Here is a 17,156-nt window from a genome sequence, read left to right as displayed (position 1 = left end):
CATGAGTGCAGAATCCCTGGGACTCAGATAAATCATCTGTGTCTGCCATGTGTTTATGCTATGGAGATGCCTCTGATGTAACTGTTTTTGGTGTCTCCTCTTCCTCAGGCCTTGTTGCTGTTCGGTGGTGTTGCCCTGTCCTGCCTTGCTCTGGATCTCCTCTTCCTCCTCTTCTACTCATTCTGGCTGTGCTGCCGCCATCGAAAAAGTGAAGAGCACTTAAATGCGGATTGCTGCTGCACTGCTTGGTGTGTTATCATAGCCACGCTTGTCTGCAGGTGAGTTTACATTTTGTCTGCAGGGTAAATTAACATCACCTACTTTGTCACTGCCACTTCCTCCACTGCATCCCTCCCACACCATACATATGCTGAGCATCAGCTACCAACGCAGTGACTCAATATATTGGATACAGGGTATTGTTGGAAACAGCCTCCTCTCTTTTAGTGTACTCCTAACTTTAAAATCCAGCATAGACTTTTCTGATTGCTATTCCACACCTTACTGGATAATGGTTTGAGTCATATGATGACTATAAAGTGCCATAACAGCAGCAGGGTGTTTGCCATTTACTAGCAGTTAAACGAGGACCCTGGCCTGAGAGGCTTATCACCTAATTAAGATGGATGCAGTTCAAATAATTATCGGGCCTAGTCAGGAATTTACATTGGAAGCAGGTTTCCCTAAGGAAATAACAAATATATTGGGTAGGTGGATTTAGGGGTAAAAAAAGCATGGCTCTTCCTCTTGGAGTTTGGAATACTGACTTCTTCCTATGTAAATGGTATCCAGTGCTTGCAATCCTGATTGCTCCATTTTTATCCCTTTGGTAAGACTGATGCACTGCCTTAAGGATTGCTAGTGATGTTGCTAGCGTCCGTCACTAATGTTTTAATGCCAGAAACATTTGAGGGAGGTGAGGGGAGACTGGCAGCAAGTGGATAATGGGGAAAGAGAATACAGTCCTATTGGATTCTGCTTTTGGGTTGGTGCAGACCAGGAACCCTGCCCGGCCGAAACAAAACCAAAAAAACCCCCTTGAGCACCCCTCACCACCCCAACATTGGCCGCCCCTTCTGAGGTGCCTCCCCAAGCACGTGCTTGGTCGGCTGGTGCCTAGAGCCGGCCCTGCTTGGGCTGATCAGTGTCCATACTCGCAAAACTAGTCCTGCTGTGGAGGTGATCTCCCAGGTGTGGTCGTGGTGATTTATGGTTAGAAATACCATGCAACTCTACAGTATCAACTGCCATGCGTCATCCTGGTTTCTAACTCTTAAAGTATTCTGAGAATACTTGGAAGATCATGCATTCCTTGACCATGCAAAACTACCATGTCAGTCAGATCAGGCCTTAATTTTCCACTTACCTGTCCTGAACACAATGATCAGGTGCAGTTATAGTGAATCAGCACTGTAAAAAGCTAGAAGCCTGGGAGAATCTTTAGGGGGCTTTTGCTTTCGTTTACATTTCTCCTTCCAGTGTTTGAACTTGCGGGGAATTCTTCACTTCTGAGGAAAGCAAAGGGAGAGAAATGGGGAGGGGATTCTTTTTTTCTTCCCCCTCTTTCTCCTCACGTGGTGAGTCGGTGGCTGTTTGGACTGCAGCATTCAGGTTTGCATGGTGGCGGGGCTGTATTCTGTGGATAAGGGGCTTAGCTGCCTGGGGAGGGATTAGCTTGTACTCTGTACATGTTCACATTTTCTCTTTCCAGGCACAGGGCAAAGAGAATAGAAACCCTCAAGTGCTAGAGCAAACAGTGAAGCAGAGCAGTGCGTTCTATTGTGAGCATAGAAAACTGGGGATGGTTTCACCTTTAAAAGCTGAGATTTGCAATGTTCGAGAAGGGCTGGCATCTTGTCGCACAGTGGCTTCTGTTCAGAGAGTAACTGTGCCTTTCTAGGCAAATATAGATGTATTGAGTGGAAAGGGGGGAAATAATAATTTTCAGAGAATAAATCTAAACTCCCAGTCACCTTGCTTGTTCGTGGACCCAGGAGCTTTAGCTGCATGAACATCCACTCCCAATTTATTTGAGTGCTGTGTTCCTAACCTTTTCTTACGGGAGCTTTAAATGATGCTATTTATAAATGTTCTGCTGCAGGCTCTTGGTAGCTATTGTTATGCAGTGTTTTTGTGTCCAAGGCATCTGCAGTAGTGAGGTTTTTACCCTGTAGAAAGGGTGAGATGGGAAATGTTGTTGTGGGTTTCATGCCTCCCAAAGTAGGCAGATAAAAGGTTAAATTACTGATCATACACCCCACAAAAAACTGGTGTTTGAAAGTAAGCTAGAGAGAATCTCTTCTGAACTCTCAACTAGCTGCTTCAGTGTTTGATAGTCTAGTTGTTTTTGCCAAGCATGAATTGGGAGGAGTGTGTCATTCCAGCAAAGGTTTATGATTTGTCCAAGCAATATCTTTCCTTCCTCCTCCAGGAAAATTCTTGCTAGACTCTTCATTTATTTTACATTTGCCCTGCTCCCACCCCACCGAATTGATAACTGGCTAGCTTATGAAGCAGTAGTTCATAATCACTGGTGGTGATTGAAAGTGCTGTCCAAATGCTGCTTTCTCTCTTGCAAAGACAGCAGACACTGTCTTTGCAACCTGCAGCTCTGGTAAGCTGCCTGTTTTTCAGATGTACTGCCACCTCTAGCAGCGGGACAGGAGAGTTTATGGCTGGCTAAGGAACACAATATGGACAACCCTTTGCTTTCTCTGCACTTTAAAAAGGGTCTAGATGTCACAGGTTAGCTTGTGGTGCTAGTCAGACTAGTTGACTGGGTATATATTCTACCACAGGACTAGGAAGAACTAAGGGTGGCAGACCGGCAGATGCCAATGTATTTTAGGGTGACTGGAAATAAGACTACTCCAGATGTCTGTCTTCCAGCACCTGGAGAGAGAATATGTAATCAACCTCTGGCTCTGGCTTGTTCTAGGATGATTACAGAGAAATTCTGCTCATTTAGCAAAGCTGGCCAACATGGACTATTGATGTGAGGAGTGGATGCTGCCACTTTTGTGCAAAGATGAAAATGTATAGCTTGGCTGTTCAGACAGTGAAAGATTCACAATGTCTAATCATTGAATCTCCTTTCATTTTTTTTTATTTGAAAGGAGATTCAATGATTAGACATTTGTGAATCTTTCACTGTCTGAACAGTCCTCCTACCTGAGAATTAGCTAACTCTGGACTATGTACGCACTCCAGATAACATTGCTAGACTTGCTCATCTGTGTAGTATTTTCTTCCTAGAAGGCCAGTTGCTCCATGAGCTGCCTTTGTCGCTTCTGAATACTTAGGAAGCCTGGTGATCAGTCTTTCACGTTGGGGGCATGAGTGTGTTTCTCACTTCAAGCCCTGCACCCTGAAGGCCCATATTACAGTAGTTTTCCTCCTGGGTAGGAAAACTGAATGAGACACACCAGGGGCATAGTGAGGGCCCTGATGCAAAAATAGATTAGGGGCCCCCTTCCCAATTCTGAAATCCTCACTGTTGCTTACCTTTACCAACATGGAAAATCAGAAGGTACCTGTCTTATCCATAAATACCCCAACACAATATGCAGGCTGTCTAAACACAAGTTCTCTGTACATGTTTATACAAAAATTTCACTGTTCAGTGAGCTAGTGCTAAATTTTATGGTGCAGGAGCTCTGCAGACATGATCTCAAGTCGGTAATTCTGTCAGTGTGAGTGTCTCCAAAAATCTATCTTGTTTGGATGTTTTTGTAAGATAAAGCACCTATATTCAAAACCTAACTAACACTTTACCAGGAAATTTTATCTAATGGAAAAATCTGTGCAACAGCAGTTGAGACTTCATACATTAGTAAATATACATATTGTATCAACATAAAACACCTGTAACTCAGCTTTTATGTGTCGAACTTCTAACTAAGTAGCTAAGCATATCCAAAGTATACATGTAGTAGGTCAAAAAGCCTTCAAGCTTGTGTCACCATTGTTCCTCCAGTTTCAAGTTGGTGCAGCTCTGCTGGAACTAACTGAAGGGCACTACCACTGTAAAAGATAGGGAAGTAATTCAGTGGGGAATCAAACCCCAAATCTTCATACCCGCACCCACAATTTTGCCCATGGAACACTTGCCATTTGAGCACGAACAGCATTTGCTTTGTGTTCACAAATAATGTGGCTGGGCACTAAATGCAAACAAGTGGTGTCATAAGTGTGCTCTCTGTGTCACAAAACCAAACAAGGATCCATACTGCCAAGTTATTTTAGAAAAAATAAATAAATAAAAAATGTAAAATCACCACCTCCTCAGCACTTTTCTAAGATGGTGATATCCAATCCCTTTTACATTATTATGGGTTGTCTGCTTACATATTATAGAAATTTCACCTCACCTAGATAAAGAGCCAGCCCTCACCAATAGCTAACCTCTCTAAATACCTCTAAGGTATGCTATTCGGGTAGGGTTTGATCCTACCCTGATGAGGCATGGGTCACTGCTATGCTCCATTTACTTTTGGGCCACTCCATAAACCCAGTTTAACTGGCTAAACATGCTAGGTTGACAATGGAAAATCATGGTCAGAGTTGCATAGGAGCTAGAGTGCACCTGTGAATCTAGCCTACTTAGGAGAAGCACTTTGTAACAGAATAAAGAGATTAACTCTGATCAGGGGCTGCACATGTCCATCACAACAGTACCTGGGTCCCCCTGTCTCCTTGTGCGGGCCCTGCATCTTTTTGGATGAGCTCCTCACTGTTGAAGCAATGGCCACAGTCTGAATCCAGAGCAAGGGCCTGTGGGGACAGGCATAGGGTGGCAGGTGTGGTCTCAGCATCACAACAAGCGGCTCACGCTGCGGTGGGGTTGGGTTGTGGTAGGTGCAGGAGTGCTTCTGTGGGAACCCAGCTGGCTGGGGGCCACTTCCTGCCCTGTCTACCTCTAGGTAGACTGGCATAACTAGAGCAGAGTGGCCTCTGCAGATTGGGCTCCCATAGCCTCCATGGGCTCTAATGTGACTACCTCATTGTAGCTTTGTCCCTGAGATACACTGAGCCTGTCCTTGCGGGGAGGAGTCATGCTGAGTGGTGCAAAGCATGTCTCTTCACACTGTGAGGTGTGGGAGTATTGAGCCATAGAGCACAGTGCTTTGAGATTGGCAGGTCTGCTTACACTCAACCACAGAATATACTTCTTCAGGACCTTCCTGAGTTCTCCAATGCATATCTGGTTTGTGTAATGGGACAAATATTTACATTCTAATGCAAAGAAAAGAAATTTTCCAGCAGATGGCAAACAGTGCCTCCATTTACACAGCCCAGTGGCCTCAATCTCGCTCGCTCTCTCTCTAACTGCTCCTATAAAACTTTAGGCAAATGCTTGCTAAGACACAGATTCTTCAAAAGTGGTTTCTAATTCTGTTTCACCATTTTTTTGGGTGCCCAAGCTGAGTTGTCTTGAGCCCAGTTTTCAGAGTGGCGCATCCACAGCTGCAGATGATTTTATTTGGAGTTGTCAGCACTCTGCATCTGTGTTGAGACACTTAGAGGCTGCTTTAGATGGGCACCCAAAATCCAACTTCCCACAGTGGTGACTCCTACAGCTCCGTCCTGCAGGGCTGCCTGGATTCTGCTCCTTGCTGCAGGGGGTCACACACTCAGGTTTGGCCCAGCCACCCCTCTGTCACAATGACCGGCTGCCAGTGGGGCCAAATTTGAGTGAGTGGCCCTGCAACCGTAGAGGTCACAACACTTGGAGCGGGGAGCCACCGCCAGCCAGCCCCACAGGACAGGCGCCACTGCTATGATACGCACCGTGTACTTTTTTAGCAGTTATAACTTTAGTGTCTGTTCTATAATCTAGGTAAGAATATTTACTAAAACAGATCATTTTTTGCTAGGATTCCCCAGCGGCATCCCCATTACTTTCTCGCTAATCTCAAGCTGCATTCCCCTGACCTGTGACAGCTCATTCTCTCTCACAGCTGGGACCAGAGCACAGCAACCCTTGCAGGCACTGAGCTTCCTTCCCTCCATTGTGGTAGGAAAAGGAACGGCAGGGCTGGCTCCAGGCACCAGCCTAGCAAGCAGGTGCTTGGGACGGCCAAGGGGAAGGGGCGGCAATTTGGAGGCAGATCCCTCTCGGAGGGAAGCACCTGCCACCGAATTACCGCTGAAGAAGAAAGCGGCGTGGTGGAGCGGACGCCGATCGCAATTGCTTGGGGCGGCAAAAACCCTGGAGCCGGTCCTGGGGAATGGACATGTTGTGAAACTTGCTTCTGTAAAAAGAACTTCTGTATTTCAGTGGCTCTTATTGACAAAGAACAGGACTGAATAGTTCTTCTTGGTGGTGTAATTAATACCGTCTTCATCCCACAGTGGATGTATGACAGACATCTTGACTTGCAGACTTCAGTGGTATCTTTTAATTTTGAATTTCCTTTATCCTCCAATCCTAATATTGAATGTCTTAATAGATTTCCTTCTATGGAAGTTGCTGTCTGGTGGGAGAAGGGCACTCAAGTGAACATCTGCCTCCTTTGTCAGGGAAGCAAGAGACTAACCACTGTTCTAGTGCCGCAGCTCTAGAACCCTCTGACGGCTTAGTGTATGTCTATCTCTTACGCGGCTGGCTGCTCAACTGCCTACTCAGTATTTATAAACTGAACAGGATACAGTAAAACTGGCTTAGGCACCTGGCTGTGCCCCATTATTAAGTACAAAGTGTCTGCTACTCCTTAAGGGTGCTGTTTCTGATCTGTTTTGATTAAAATGCTGCTGTGCAGAGAATACTGAGAACCAGGCAGCTGACCCCTGCGCTGATCAAGTCTGTTCTGGAGGAGTGACTCTAAGGCAGCTGTAGTTTGCTGCAGAATAGTGGCCCTACAAAAATTGTAGGGATCAAATCTGTGCTGCTCCATTCTTAAGAATGGTCTGGAACGGACTCAGTTTACACCACAAAACAATCAGGAGACTTTGTCTCAGTTCTCGGGGAGGGTGCAATCTGCTCAGTGTCTGTTGCCACCCCCCCTCCGCAGCTACTTTCTTTGGCTACTAAGCATGGGGTTGGCGGGGGGCTGATATGCGTAGTGCAGTGACATGGCTCCAAGCTTCTTCTCACGCAGGACTTCTCACACAGCCCTGGACTGTCAGCTTCTAGTTCGCTTTGCTCATGACTAACACTCTTCCTGGAGTTACAGCTACTGTCAAAGCTAGAAATTCCAGCAGGGGAGGAATCTGGAGGGTTTTCTCTGTATAATTACCAATTCCATTTACATGATGAAAGTGCTTCTGTGGAAAAGTGTTCATGGGAATTGAATCTCTTTCCTGTACTAGGACTGTAAATGTCATTAGAATTGTATGCCTTCTGCCTCTTCCTGAAGCAATCAAGATGTAGGGCAGCTACTCCCTCTGTGGAAAACTCCTCAACTAAGGCTTTTACAGGCCATGCCCTTTATAATTTATGAAGGCCCTGATTGCTGGGAAAATCCATGGGACTGACAGACTCATGCAGCTGCTCTGCTTCCAGTGTGTGATCTCCGCTTCTGTTTTCTGCGTGTTTGAGAACAAGTAGAGATGCAGTTGGGGCTAGCTACACTGTCCTGCTGGTCCTTTTTAACATGGTAAGGCCAGGGAGCAGGGGGGCTATTTTTTTTTCTGCAGCAAAGGAGGAATTTATCTGAGCTAGAAATTTGGAAGACAGCTTGGCATACTTGCCAGGACAGATCCACATGCAAAAGTCCATTATCTCTCTCTTTCCCCCCACCCCCCTTGGTTCTGAAGGTTTTTGTTTGGAGTACTTCCTTCCTACACCACCATCAAACCTCCAGGGCAGTGGCTGTAACCTGTAACCCAGGGACTGGCAGAAAGTTGGTGCAGAGAAATTAGATGTCTAGCTTAAATACTAGCTAGAGACCTAAAAACACCCAATGAAATAAGTAAACATGGCATCTTGAGGGCCACCATTGCACCAGGAATCTTTCCCATCTTTGTGTGAAGCCCCAAAATCTGAAATGGGAACAGGAAGTTCAAAAAACACAAGAATTGCCATAATTTAGGCAACCTGTTGTCTAGGTTAACTCCATACCTTCCTTCCTTCTCTTCCTGCCCCTCCGCCTCATCCTACTGGGGACAGAACTGGGTGGATGGATTTTGGGTGAGGGAGGAATGGAAAGGAAGCTCACTGAAAGTGTCTCTGGTGTGATTGCCTGATGGAAGCAAGGAGGTGTCACTGCCTGGGAGGAGATACCCGCCCTGTTTCCACTGCTGTTCCTTGGTTACATGCTCCGCCTCCTTTTGGTTAATGGATTCCAAAAGAACCAATCCATGGTTTTGACTGGAAAATGGGTCTGTCTGACCAGAGCCCAGGTTAGACATCAGTAAGAGTCTGAACGATCCCAAACTAAATTCTCTTGCTTTGAAAATCAACTCTTTTTTTTATTTTTTCTAGACTTGTGCACCAGTGGTTACAAGTCCCTACTATCTTAATACCATAATCCCCATTAGAAACCTTGATGCTATGAGAGGACTGGTCAAAATAGATGCTGATGCAGTTTTATATTTTAGAATAAGGGAGTGGGGGGATAATGAGATGGGTGTGGAGCAAAATAATTCGTGCACAGATGCTTGAGGCATGGGATCTCTGTCTACACTGCAGCCTGTCTTACTGTTGTAATGTCAGGATAACTTCTGTTACTCGGGGGTGTGAATAAGCCACCCGCCTCAGCGACATGAGGTATGTCGGTACAAGTGCTCGTGTGCACAGTGCTACATTGGCAAGAGGAGCTCTCCCACCATAGCTTCTGCCGCTCACACAAGTGTGGGATTTTTATGCCGACGGGAGAGCTCTCTCCTATTGGTATAGAGCATCTTCACCAGACACACTGCAGTGGCGCAGCTGCAGCGCTGTACGTATAGACATGGCCTAAGTAAGGCTTTTCAACAGTGGGTGTGAATGGCTTCTCCTGCATGTGGGTTGGAATGTGGCACCTATTTAGCAATACACAGCAGTACCTCACGGTAGTTGGGGGGGTGGGGGGACACACTTGGCTAGTTGATTATAATCCAGATAGCCCATAGCGATGTTTGAATTCTGTTTGCCCTGCAATAAGGGTACCCGCTGGATTGGTGGGTAGTGATCGATCTGTCGGGAATCTATTATTGCGTCTAGTGTAGACGCAATAAATCGATCCCCAATTGCTCTGCCATCGACTCCGAAACTCCACCACGGTGAGAGGCGGAAGCGGAGTCCGTGGGGGAGCGGCGGCCGTGGATCCCGCACCACGAGGACGCGAAGTAAGTGATTCTAAGTCGATCTGAGATGCATCGACTTCAGCCACGCTATTCTAGTAGCTGAAGTTGCGTATCTTAGATTGATTTTTCCTCCCCCCGTGTAGACCAGGCCTAACTCTCGAAGCTGGGCCATAAACTACTCTTTTCTTACCCCTAACAAAAGGGTGCATGTCACTCAGCCTAGAGGCACTGAACAAAGCCCACAGTTACACTTGTAGCATATCAAATCTGACTTTCAGGTTCACCAAATCCGTTCCTTATATCTTTCCATCTGTCCTAGTGTCATTACCCCAGAGCTGAAGGCATGCTGCTCTCCTCCTGAGGGAAATCCTGGTGGGAGGGTAGGAGTGCTGAAAGAAGCAGCAGTAACTTGCATAGATAAACTCTCGCTGTAAACCAGCCCTTCCTTGCTCTTCTGTCCACAGCGCTGGCATCGCTGTTGGCTTCTATGGAAATGGGGAGACCAGTGACGGCATCCACCGGCTGACATACTCACTGCGACATGCAAACCGCACGGTGGCTGGGGTCCAAGACCGGGTAAGTACAGGGAAGGACTGTAGCAAGGAAATGAGGTGTGTGAGACAGATGTTTCCATCTGTGTCTGCCCCTCTTTTGTTACTCTCTGAATTGAGAAGTATTCGCCACAATTTCCATTAATGGGGAGATAATTTCTTCAGTCTCTATTGCTTCTAAAAATATCAAAGCAAATTAAACATGTTAAATGAAGTGTTCTCTCTCGATTGTGTGTGGTTAAAAACAGCTTCTCGTTAGCACTCCTCCGCCTGCAGAAGAGGTGCCAGGCCAAAAGCAGAGAACAGTAGCTCTGTAGTAAATGGCACTGTTAATAAACATGGTGGTTTGCAGTATTGTGCTCCAGGTATGCTGCCTCTAGGGGCTTTCACTTTGTTACTTCTCTGCAGCCTTGGTCTGCCTATTGTTATCCCAACACTACAGTGGGCTTCCAGTGCACGCTGACGTGTGGCTTAAAAGGAAGCCTCTGCTTTACAATCCATCCCAAAGTAAAGCAAAGGAGGCTGATTAAAAGCAGGGAAATAAGCTTATTCTCTTTCCTGCCCAGCCCTGGTGAATCTTTCCTAGGTTTATGGTGGTACTTGTGGTAGCTTACCTCCATCTTCAGTGCCAAATGAATCCGAAGTTATGACTCCCTCATTGTAAGTTACCTGTGGAGATAAATGGTCCCAGAGTCTGGAAGAGGCTTGGTGCAGTAATCTGGAAATTGTCCATCAGTTGTTGACAGTGATAATCCCTATCTTCTCTCTCTTCCCCCCCCCCATCCCTCCCCCCGGCCTTCTTCCTAGACTGGCAGACTCTCTTGTAAATGTTTTTTTTCCCCTTGTTCTTCTGTCTGATCCACAGGTGTTGGACACTGCAGTGGCCCTGAACCAAACTATGGAGCCGAACCTGCTGATCCTTGAGGAGATGTTCATGAAACAGACTGATTACCTGCACGTCATCCAGAAACTCCAGGGCCTCTTGGATGATTTGGTCAGGCAAACAACAGAGATTCCTTTCTGGAAGAATGAGGAACTGTCATTAGAGGAACTGGCTGTTCAGATTGATCTATATGACTGGTACAGGTGGGCAACATGTTGGTCTGTACCACTGATGTGACATCCATATGATGTGTGTGTTAGGCCATGATGGATGCTAAAGCTTATGTCTTTCAGGTCAGATCAACTACTGAAAATTTTTCTAGTTAGTTGATCTATAGGTTTGTTCTACACCAGCAGGGATTTTAGGTCTGCCGTTATTGGGATTGTTTTCCTGAGCAAAAGTGTGCTGAGTCTTGGTAAAAACATATTAGAACAAAAGTGACTTGACTTAATCAGCAGATCAGCGTTACTTTGAGCAGGTAAAGTCCATTAAGTTGTGTTGCTCACACTCTGGTGCTGGCATGGGGTTAGCTTTTTCACTTTGCTGCCTCGCTGTCTGGATGTTCTATAGATGAAGGCCTGCCACACGCTATAATGCATTCACAATACAGAGGCCTTGTTACGCAGCAGCCGCTGGAGATGTACAGAATTGACCATCACTATTTGGGAGAGAAATGAATAGATACTTCAGAAGTACCCTCTGTCCAGAAGTGCTCTTGTTATTCTTCAGGCAGATATAGATCAAACTAAACTTCCTGTACTATTGTTGTATTTGCTCTTTCTATAGTGTCCAGCTGCATAGACCAGTCACCTTTAAGTTTGAAGCATGTTACTGAACATCTTAATGCTTTGGTCACTCTTGCAAACACTTTCTCACGCCTGTTTACTAGAGCTAGCCAGCTGAGAACACTGTAGACTAGTTATGTGATCTGAGTAGTGCAGTTCATCATTAGTAATTAGTAGTGAATTTTACTTGCTAGGCTTGACTGTGGTGGGGGAGAGCCAAGTTTCTCTCTCAAGGCATGCTCGCCTATTCTCTAGACACCAATTTTTGTCTTCAGACTATGTTTCCATATATTGCAGGTGGCTGGGATACCTGGGCCTACTTCTATTCCATGTGCTGATCTGTTTGCTGGTGCTCTTTGGACTAATTAGAAATTCCAAGGCCATTCTCATTGGGTAAGTCCTGTCAGTGAGTCAGTTCTTGAGGAAATGCAGGCAGAGGATTAACAATAGCTAGTTGAGTCCTTCAGACTGTGCCGTTGAATCCATTCATGGGCTGCTGAGTAGTATTTGTAGAGTGCAATGATGGCTGATCGCGTGCTTACCAATTAGAGCTATCCTCTGCAGAGCCTCTCTAAACTGACAGGGTTAGGACAACATCTGGGATACATTCACAGGAAGGTGTGTGCGTGTGTGCGTGTGTGTGTGTGTCAGAAGAACTCTGTATCTGTTTAACATCCAGCTTTAGTGTCAAAAAGACAAGGAACTTATTCCTGAGAGTTCCCCGATTCCGACAGTTAGCATCGGTAACCTCTTTCTGGCTCACTTACCCAAGGCAGGAAAGCTGCAGTGCATGGTACTGTCACCCCAATTGAAGACCCTCTCAAGATTAAAATGGCCTTTTAAAAGGAAGAATCCACTGATGCTCCGGATAGGAGTGTGGGGGTGGGGCTTAAATCTGGTGATTAATACTGTTAATGCAGTCTCCAGCCTTGCATCTTAACACGCATCCTGGTAGTATGCCTGATTGTCGTATTACCTTTCCTCTGGCCTTGGCTGTGACACTTTAGCAGACATGAAACTGTTTACTGTGAAGGCCACTGAAACTGCTGCGAAGCAAGAGGTGTGTGTCAGAGTAGAACTAGTCATGTGCATCAACTTTATTCACATGTACATTGCAGATATTTCCACTGTGCTGAGGCATCATGTTAAAATAAAATAGGGTTACCATATTTTAAAAGGACACTCCATGGGGCCCTGGCCCCGGCCCCGCCCCAACTCCGCCCCTTCCCTGCCCAACTCCGCCCATTCCCCAAAGTCCCCGCCCTAACTCCCCCTCCTCCCTCCCAGCCACGCGAAAAGGGCTGCCCAAGCGCTACTGGCTTCACGGTTTGCCGGGCAGCCTCCAGACCCTGCGCCCCCCGGCCGGCGCTTCCCCAGCACAGCTGGAGCCCGGGAGGGGAAGCGCCCAGCCAGGGGCACAGGGTCTGGAGGCTGCCCGGCAAACGATGAAGCTGGTAGCGCTCAGGCTTCGGGCAGCCCCTATGCCTCCGGACCCCAGCCGCCGGCTGGGCACTTCCCCTCCCAGGCTCCAGCTACTCTGCTCCTCCCCTGACTCTTCGGCTCTGTTTAAGAGCCAAGCTGCCCGAGCCAGCGCTACAGGCTTCGGGCAGCCCCCTTGCCTCCGGACCCTGCGCCGCCGGAGCAGAGCAGCGGGAGCCGGGGAGGAGAAGTGCCCGGCCAGCGGCTGGGGTCCGGAGGCACGGGGGCTGCCCGAAGCCGGTAGCACTGGCTCGGGCAGCTCGGCTCTTAAACAGAGCTGAAGTCTGAGTCGGGGGAGGAGCAGAGCAGCCGCGGGAGAGGAAATGCCCGTCCGTATTTTTCCCAGACATGTTCGGCTTTTTGGCAATTCCCCCCGGACGGGGGTTTGATTGCCGAAAAGCCGGACATGTCTGGGAAAAACGGGACGTATGGTAACCCTAAATAAAACTCTATTCCCCCAGCCATCTTCTGACATGGTTTTCATCCTTACAGTGTGATCCTAGCCAAATATGCATTTGTAAACATTATGGAAATTTGATACCATGATGGTCCCTTGGCATGATCGTAATTGCCCTAGCGTGATAGAAATTGCACATATATTCAGCCTTTAGTTACCTGCCAGATTATTACATATTTGGTACGTTATAAGGGACAAAATTGCAAATGTATGCACAGATGGTAAACCCGCAGTTCAAGTTAGAAACTCATTCTTTATTAGCAAGAGTCTCAAATTAAGGCATTCCCCAAAGGAAGTTCACAAAATAAAGAACCCATGTTTTACAGCCAAGCAAGATGGTGAAATGCCAGTTGTAGATCTTCTAGTCAAACTGTTACTGAACCAATCCCCTTCATTTACATTAAAATACCAAATGCTCCATTGTGAACTGATTGGCTGACCATGTCAAAGTGTACAACACCACCTTATCCATATGTCACAATACAGCAGAACCTTGTTAATATACAAACCTGATAATTTTCACAACCACTCTGCCCAGAAGTGGAGCAAGACTCAGTCTGAATAGCAGAGTACTGTCCAGAGGTTGTGTATTGCTGAGCCTTCATTTCTTCTATGAAATAAGCCACACGCTTACTAATATAATGCAATGTATAATTAAAGCAAAACTTTTCAAAAAGTGGGATTTTTTTTTTTATGCAATTCCCTTGATTTTTGTGGTGATTTGATGAATTGCAAAATGCAATAAACTATTTTGGCTCTTCTAGCCATTAATGAGGGTCTGATGTCAATACAACAAACTAATCTAGCCCGTCCCTGGTTTACTATTCAGATGATCCTAATGCACTAGGTATTTAATTTACTTTAACAAAATATGGCAATGAATGTAAATATCTCAAAATGATGAATAGTTTTTTCCTTTTTTTATGAAACAGCCATTATACTCTGACTTCTTGTACACTCGGACTGTGTGTTAATTCCCAGAGGCCTGGAATTTGGGATAACTGGTAGACTAGTTTATGATTACTAATGCCACCTTTCCTCTTCCCCAGATTATAATGGTACTGTTAATGTACATTTAGCGGCTTCTGCTCCTCCTCCAGCTATTGGACTATAATCATTCTGCTAGGATATCTCAACTAGTCCATTCTGGCCCAAAAGATGGAGCGCATGGGTTGGGAATCTGGGTTTCTCTTAAACTGGGGAGAACTGGTGGGTTGTTTTTTGGAGGTGTGAAAGTACCTCTTGCTAGAGGATTTGTATCTTACGAAAGTGAAGGTTTAGGGGTTAGAGTCTATACATACCTATGTAGGGAACAAATATTTGATGAGCTCTTCATTCTAGCAGAGAAAGGCATAACACAATCCAATGGCTGGAAGTTGAAGCTAGACAAATTCAGTTTGGAAATAAGGTGTAAACTTTTAACAGTGTGAGTAATTAGCCATTGGAACAATTTACCCAGGGTCCTGCTGGAGTCCTCATCATGGGCAAATTTAAAATCAAGGTTGGATGTTTTTCTAAAAGAGAGATGCTCTAGTTCAAGAGCAATTACACCTCTACCTCGATATAACGCTGTCCTCGGGAGCCAAAAACAATCTTACCGCGTTATAGGTGAAACCGTGTTATATTGAACTTGCTTTGATCCGCCGGAGTGCACAGCCCCCCTCCCCCGCCCCCAGAGTGCTGCTTTACCGTGTTATATCAGAATTTGTGTTCTATCGGGGTAGAGATGTATTTTGGGAAAGTTCTAGGGCCTGTGTTTTATACAGGAGGTCAGACTAGAGAATCACAATGATCCCTTCTGGCCAAGGAATCTGTGAATCTAGCATGTAATAGATGTGTTAACTCTTCTGACTGAGCTGTGCGCTGATATGCTGTGCGTTGGATCTTTATTTCCTTTGCTTCCCTGAGTACTTGATACCAGGAAGACTAGGAATTGACTGACTGACTGGTGGAACCCACTAGCTGCATGGCTTTGTTTGGGGATGGAACATCAGGACCATATCTAAGGAATGAATTTAAAAACTCCCTTTTGAGGTGACTTGCATGTTGCCATCCACCGGCACCATGCTGGAAAGCTGCCCAGCAGTGTCTGAATGCTGACAGCCCAATTTATTTCAGAAACCTTATTGGGAGTTTCACTATTCAGATCAAAAGTCCTGTTGTCTGTCTTTTTCCACTGCTCTTTGGAAACCTATGGTGCTGTAAAAGGGTCTAGGTAGTTTAGGTGAAGGGCAGTACCTGGGTAGATCAGAGGAGGATTTGGAAAATCTAATAGGACAGCTGGAGAAGAGGGTGTGATCTAAAACATGGAGTAACTTTCCAGGTAAATCTAGTCTCTTTCCCCATCCCCTTTTTACTTCCACTAGCAAGTGTCAAGACCATTAATGAAGGGGGGTGGGCAGAAGGTGGTGGGTTTTTTTTTTTTGGTGGGATCCAGTCATGCTTGTTAGTGTGTAACACTAAACATGCCTCCCTTGCTTGTATCCCCTCTACTTTGGGAATTCAAACACTTTGGCATCTCATGAGAACAAGGATGTAAGATTAGCAATATTTAAAACAGCAGTCTTCTCCCCCAAAGAACAGGTCCAGCACAGATGGCAGGAATGCAAACCTCTCCTTGCCAATGTGCTTCTAAAGGCCACTTCTAGTCTCCGTGTCCATTTAATCCTTGATTGCCTTGCTGAGGCTGTCAATCAGTGTCCTGCTAGGAACTGGATAGAGGCCTGTGGGGCGGGAGGTTTCCAATCAAATGATACAGGCCACTAAACAACCTCTTAGATTAACTACCTTTGGTTACTACGGATCTGGACTGCTTCATTCTTAGTGTAAGTAATGCATGCTGGTATGCAGGTTTCTGTATTCCAAATAGGATTTGCATTCAAGACACTGACTGTCTCTTTCACATTGCTAATTACACAAATTAAAACTGGTTAGTTATTGCTTTTGAACTCTAAGAAGCCCTTGTTTAAAGCATTTGGGTGTTTGAATTGGAACCAATACATCAGCCATCTTATCTGTCTCCTGTTCGTTCTGCAGGGTATGTCTTCTAGGGGTGCTTGCTCTAATTGTCAGTTGGGGATCCTTGGGTCTGGAGCTGGCTGTTGCAGTGGTAAGTGGCTCTGGTCTAACCTTCCCACACCCTACACTGCAGATTTATCGGGCACATGAATAAATGACTCCCAGTGCTCGTGTCTTCATGAGACTTCTGGTTTTCAGTAGCTGTCCTAGTAAATAACATGTGAAACAGGTTCAGAAATTATACCTCCTTAGTGCAGTTTGCTAGCTACTATCCCAACTCCACTCTGGTGCAAGGCTGGGCAATAGATCTGTAGAAACTGCTTCTGGGGGGAGGTTGGTGAGATGGAAGACTTATGGGGCCTGACTTCTGGCATATCCCCAAACTTGAGAGCCTCTAATGAAGGATTCCCCGACATAGATATGGCTGAACCTTTGTATGGTATAGTTGACTTTCCTTTTTCTTCTCTCCAGGGCTCCAGTGACTTCTGTGTTAACCCTGATGCCTACATCTCTAAAGTGGTGGAGGATTATGCAGTGCTCAGTACTGGTAAGTACTAGAATTGTGACTGGCTCAGATACTTCGCGTAGTAGCAGAAGCTGGCACTGAGGGTAGCGCTGGTGACCTAGTATTTGAGGCTGGTATTAGAAATGGAGATAAAATGCTGGGAAAAGCAGGGAGAATTTAAAGATCTGAAAAGCCAAGACCCTACAGGAATCTTCCCCCGCCCTCCTTCCCCTCCCCAAAGACTTTTCTC

The 17,156-nt window shown here is 46.0% G+C and overlaps 1 protein-coding gene across 3 annotated transcripts in view; it reads left to right on the top strand.

Moving 5' to 3' along the window:
- TTYH3 (tweety family member 3) overlaps positions 1-17,156 on the top strand; it is a 95,574-nt gene that overhangs the window by 50,312 nt on the left and 28,106 nt on the right. For all 3 annotated transcript variants that reach the window (XM_005289105.5, XM_005289106.5, XM_008164708.4), the window contains exons 2-7: positions 109-278; positions 9,693-9,804; positions 10,645-10,865; positions 11,745-11,840; positions 16,420-16,492; positions 16,873-16,948. In XM_005289105.5, coding sequence (XP_005289162.2) covers positions 109-278; positions 9,693-9,804; positions 10,645-10,865; positions 11,745-11,840; positions 16,420-16,492; positions 16,873-16,948 — 748 coding nt within the window. The remainder of the gene's footprint in view (positions 1-108; positions 279-9,692; positions 9,805-10,644; positions 10,866-11,744; positions 11,841-16,419; positions 16,493-16,872; positions 16,949-17,156) is intronic.

This window comes from Chrysemys picta, chromosome 10, assembly GCF_011386835.1.
Source record: "Chrysemys picta bellii isolate R12L10 chromosome 10, ASM1138683v2, whole genome shotgun sequence".
NCBI lineage: Eukaryota > Metazoa > Chordata > Testudines > Emydidae > Chrysemys > Chrysemys picta.
Note: the sequence above shows the minus strand (reverse complement) of the source record. Positions and strands in the feature narration are given on the sequence as shown.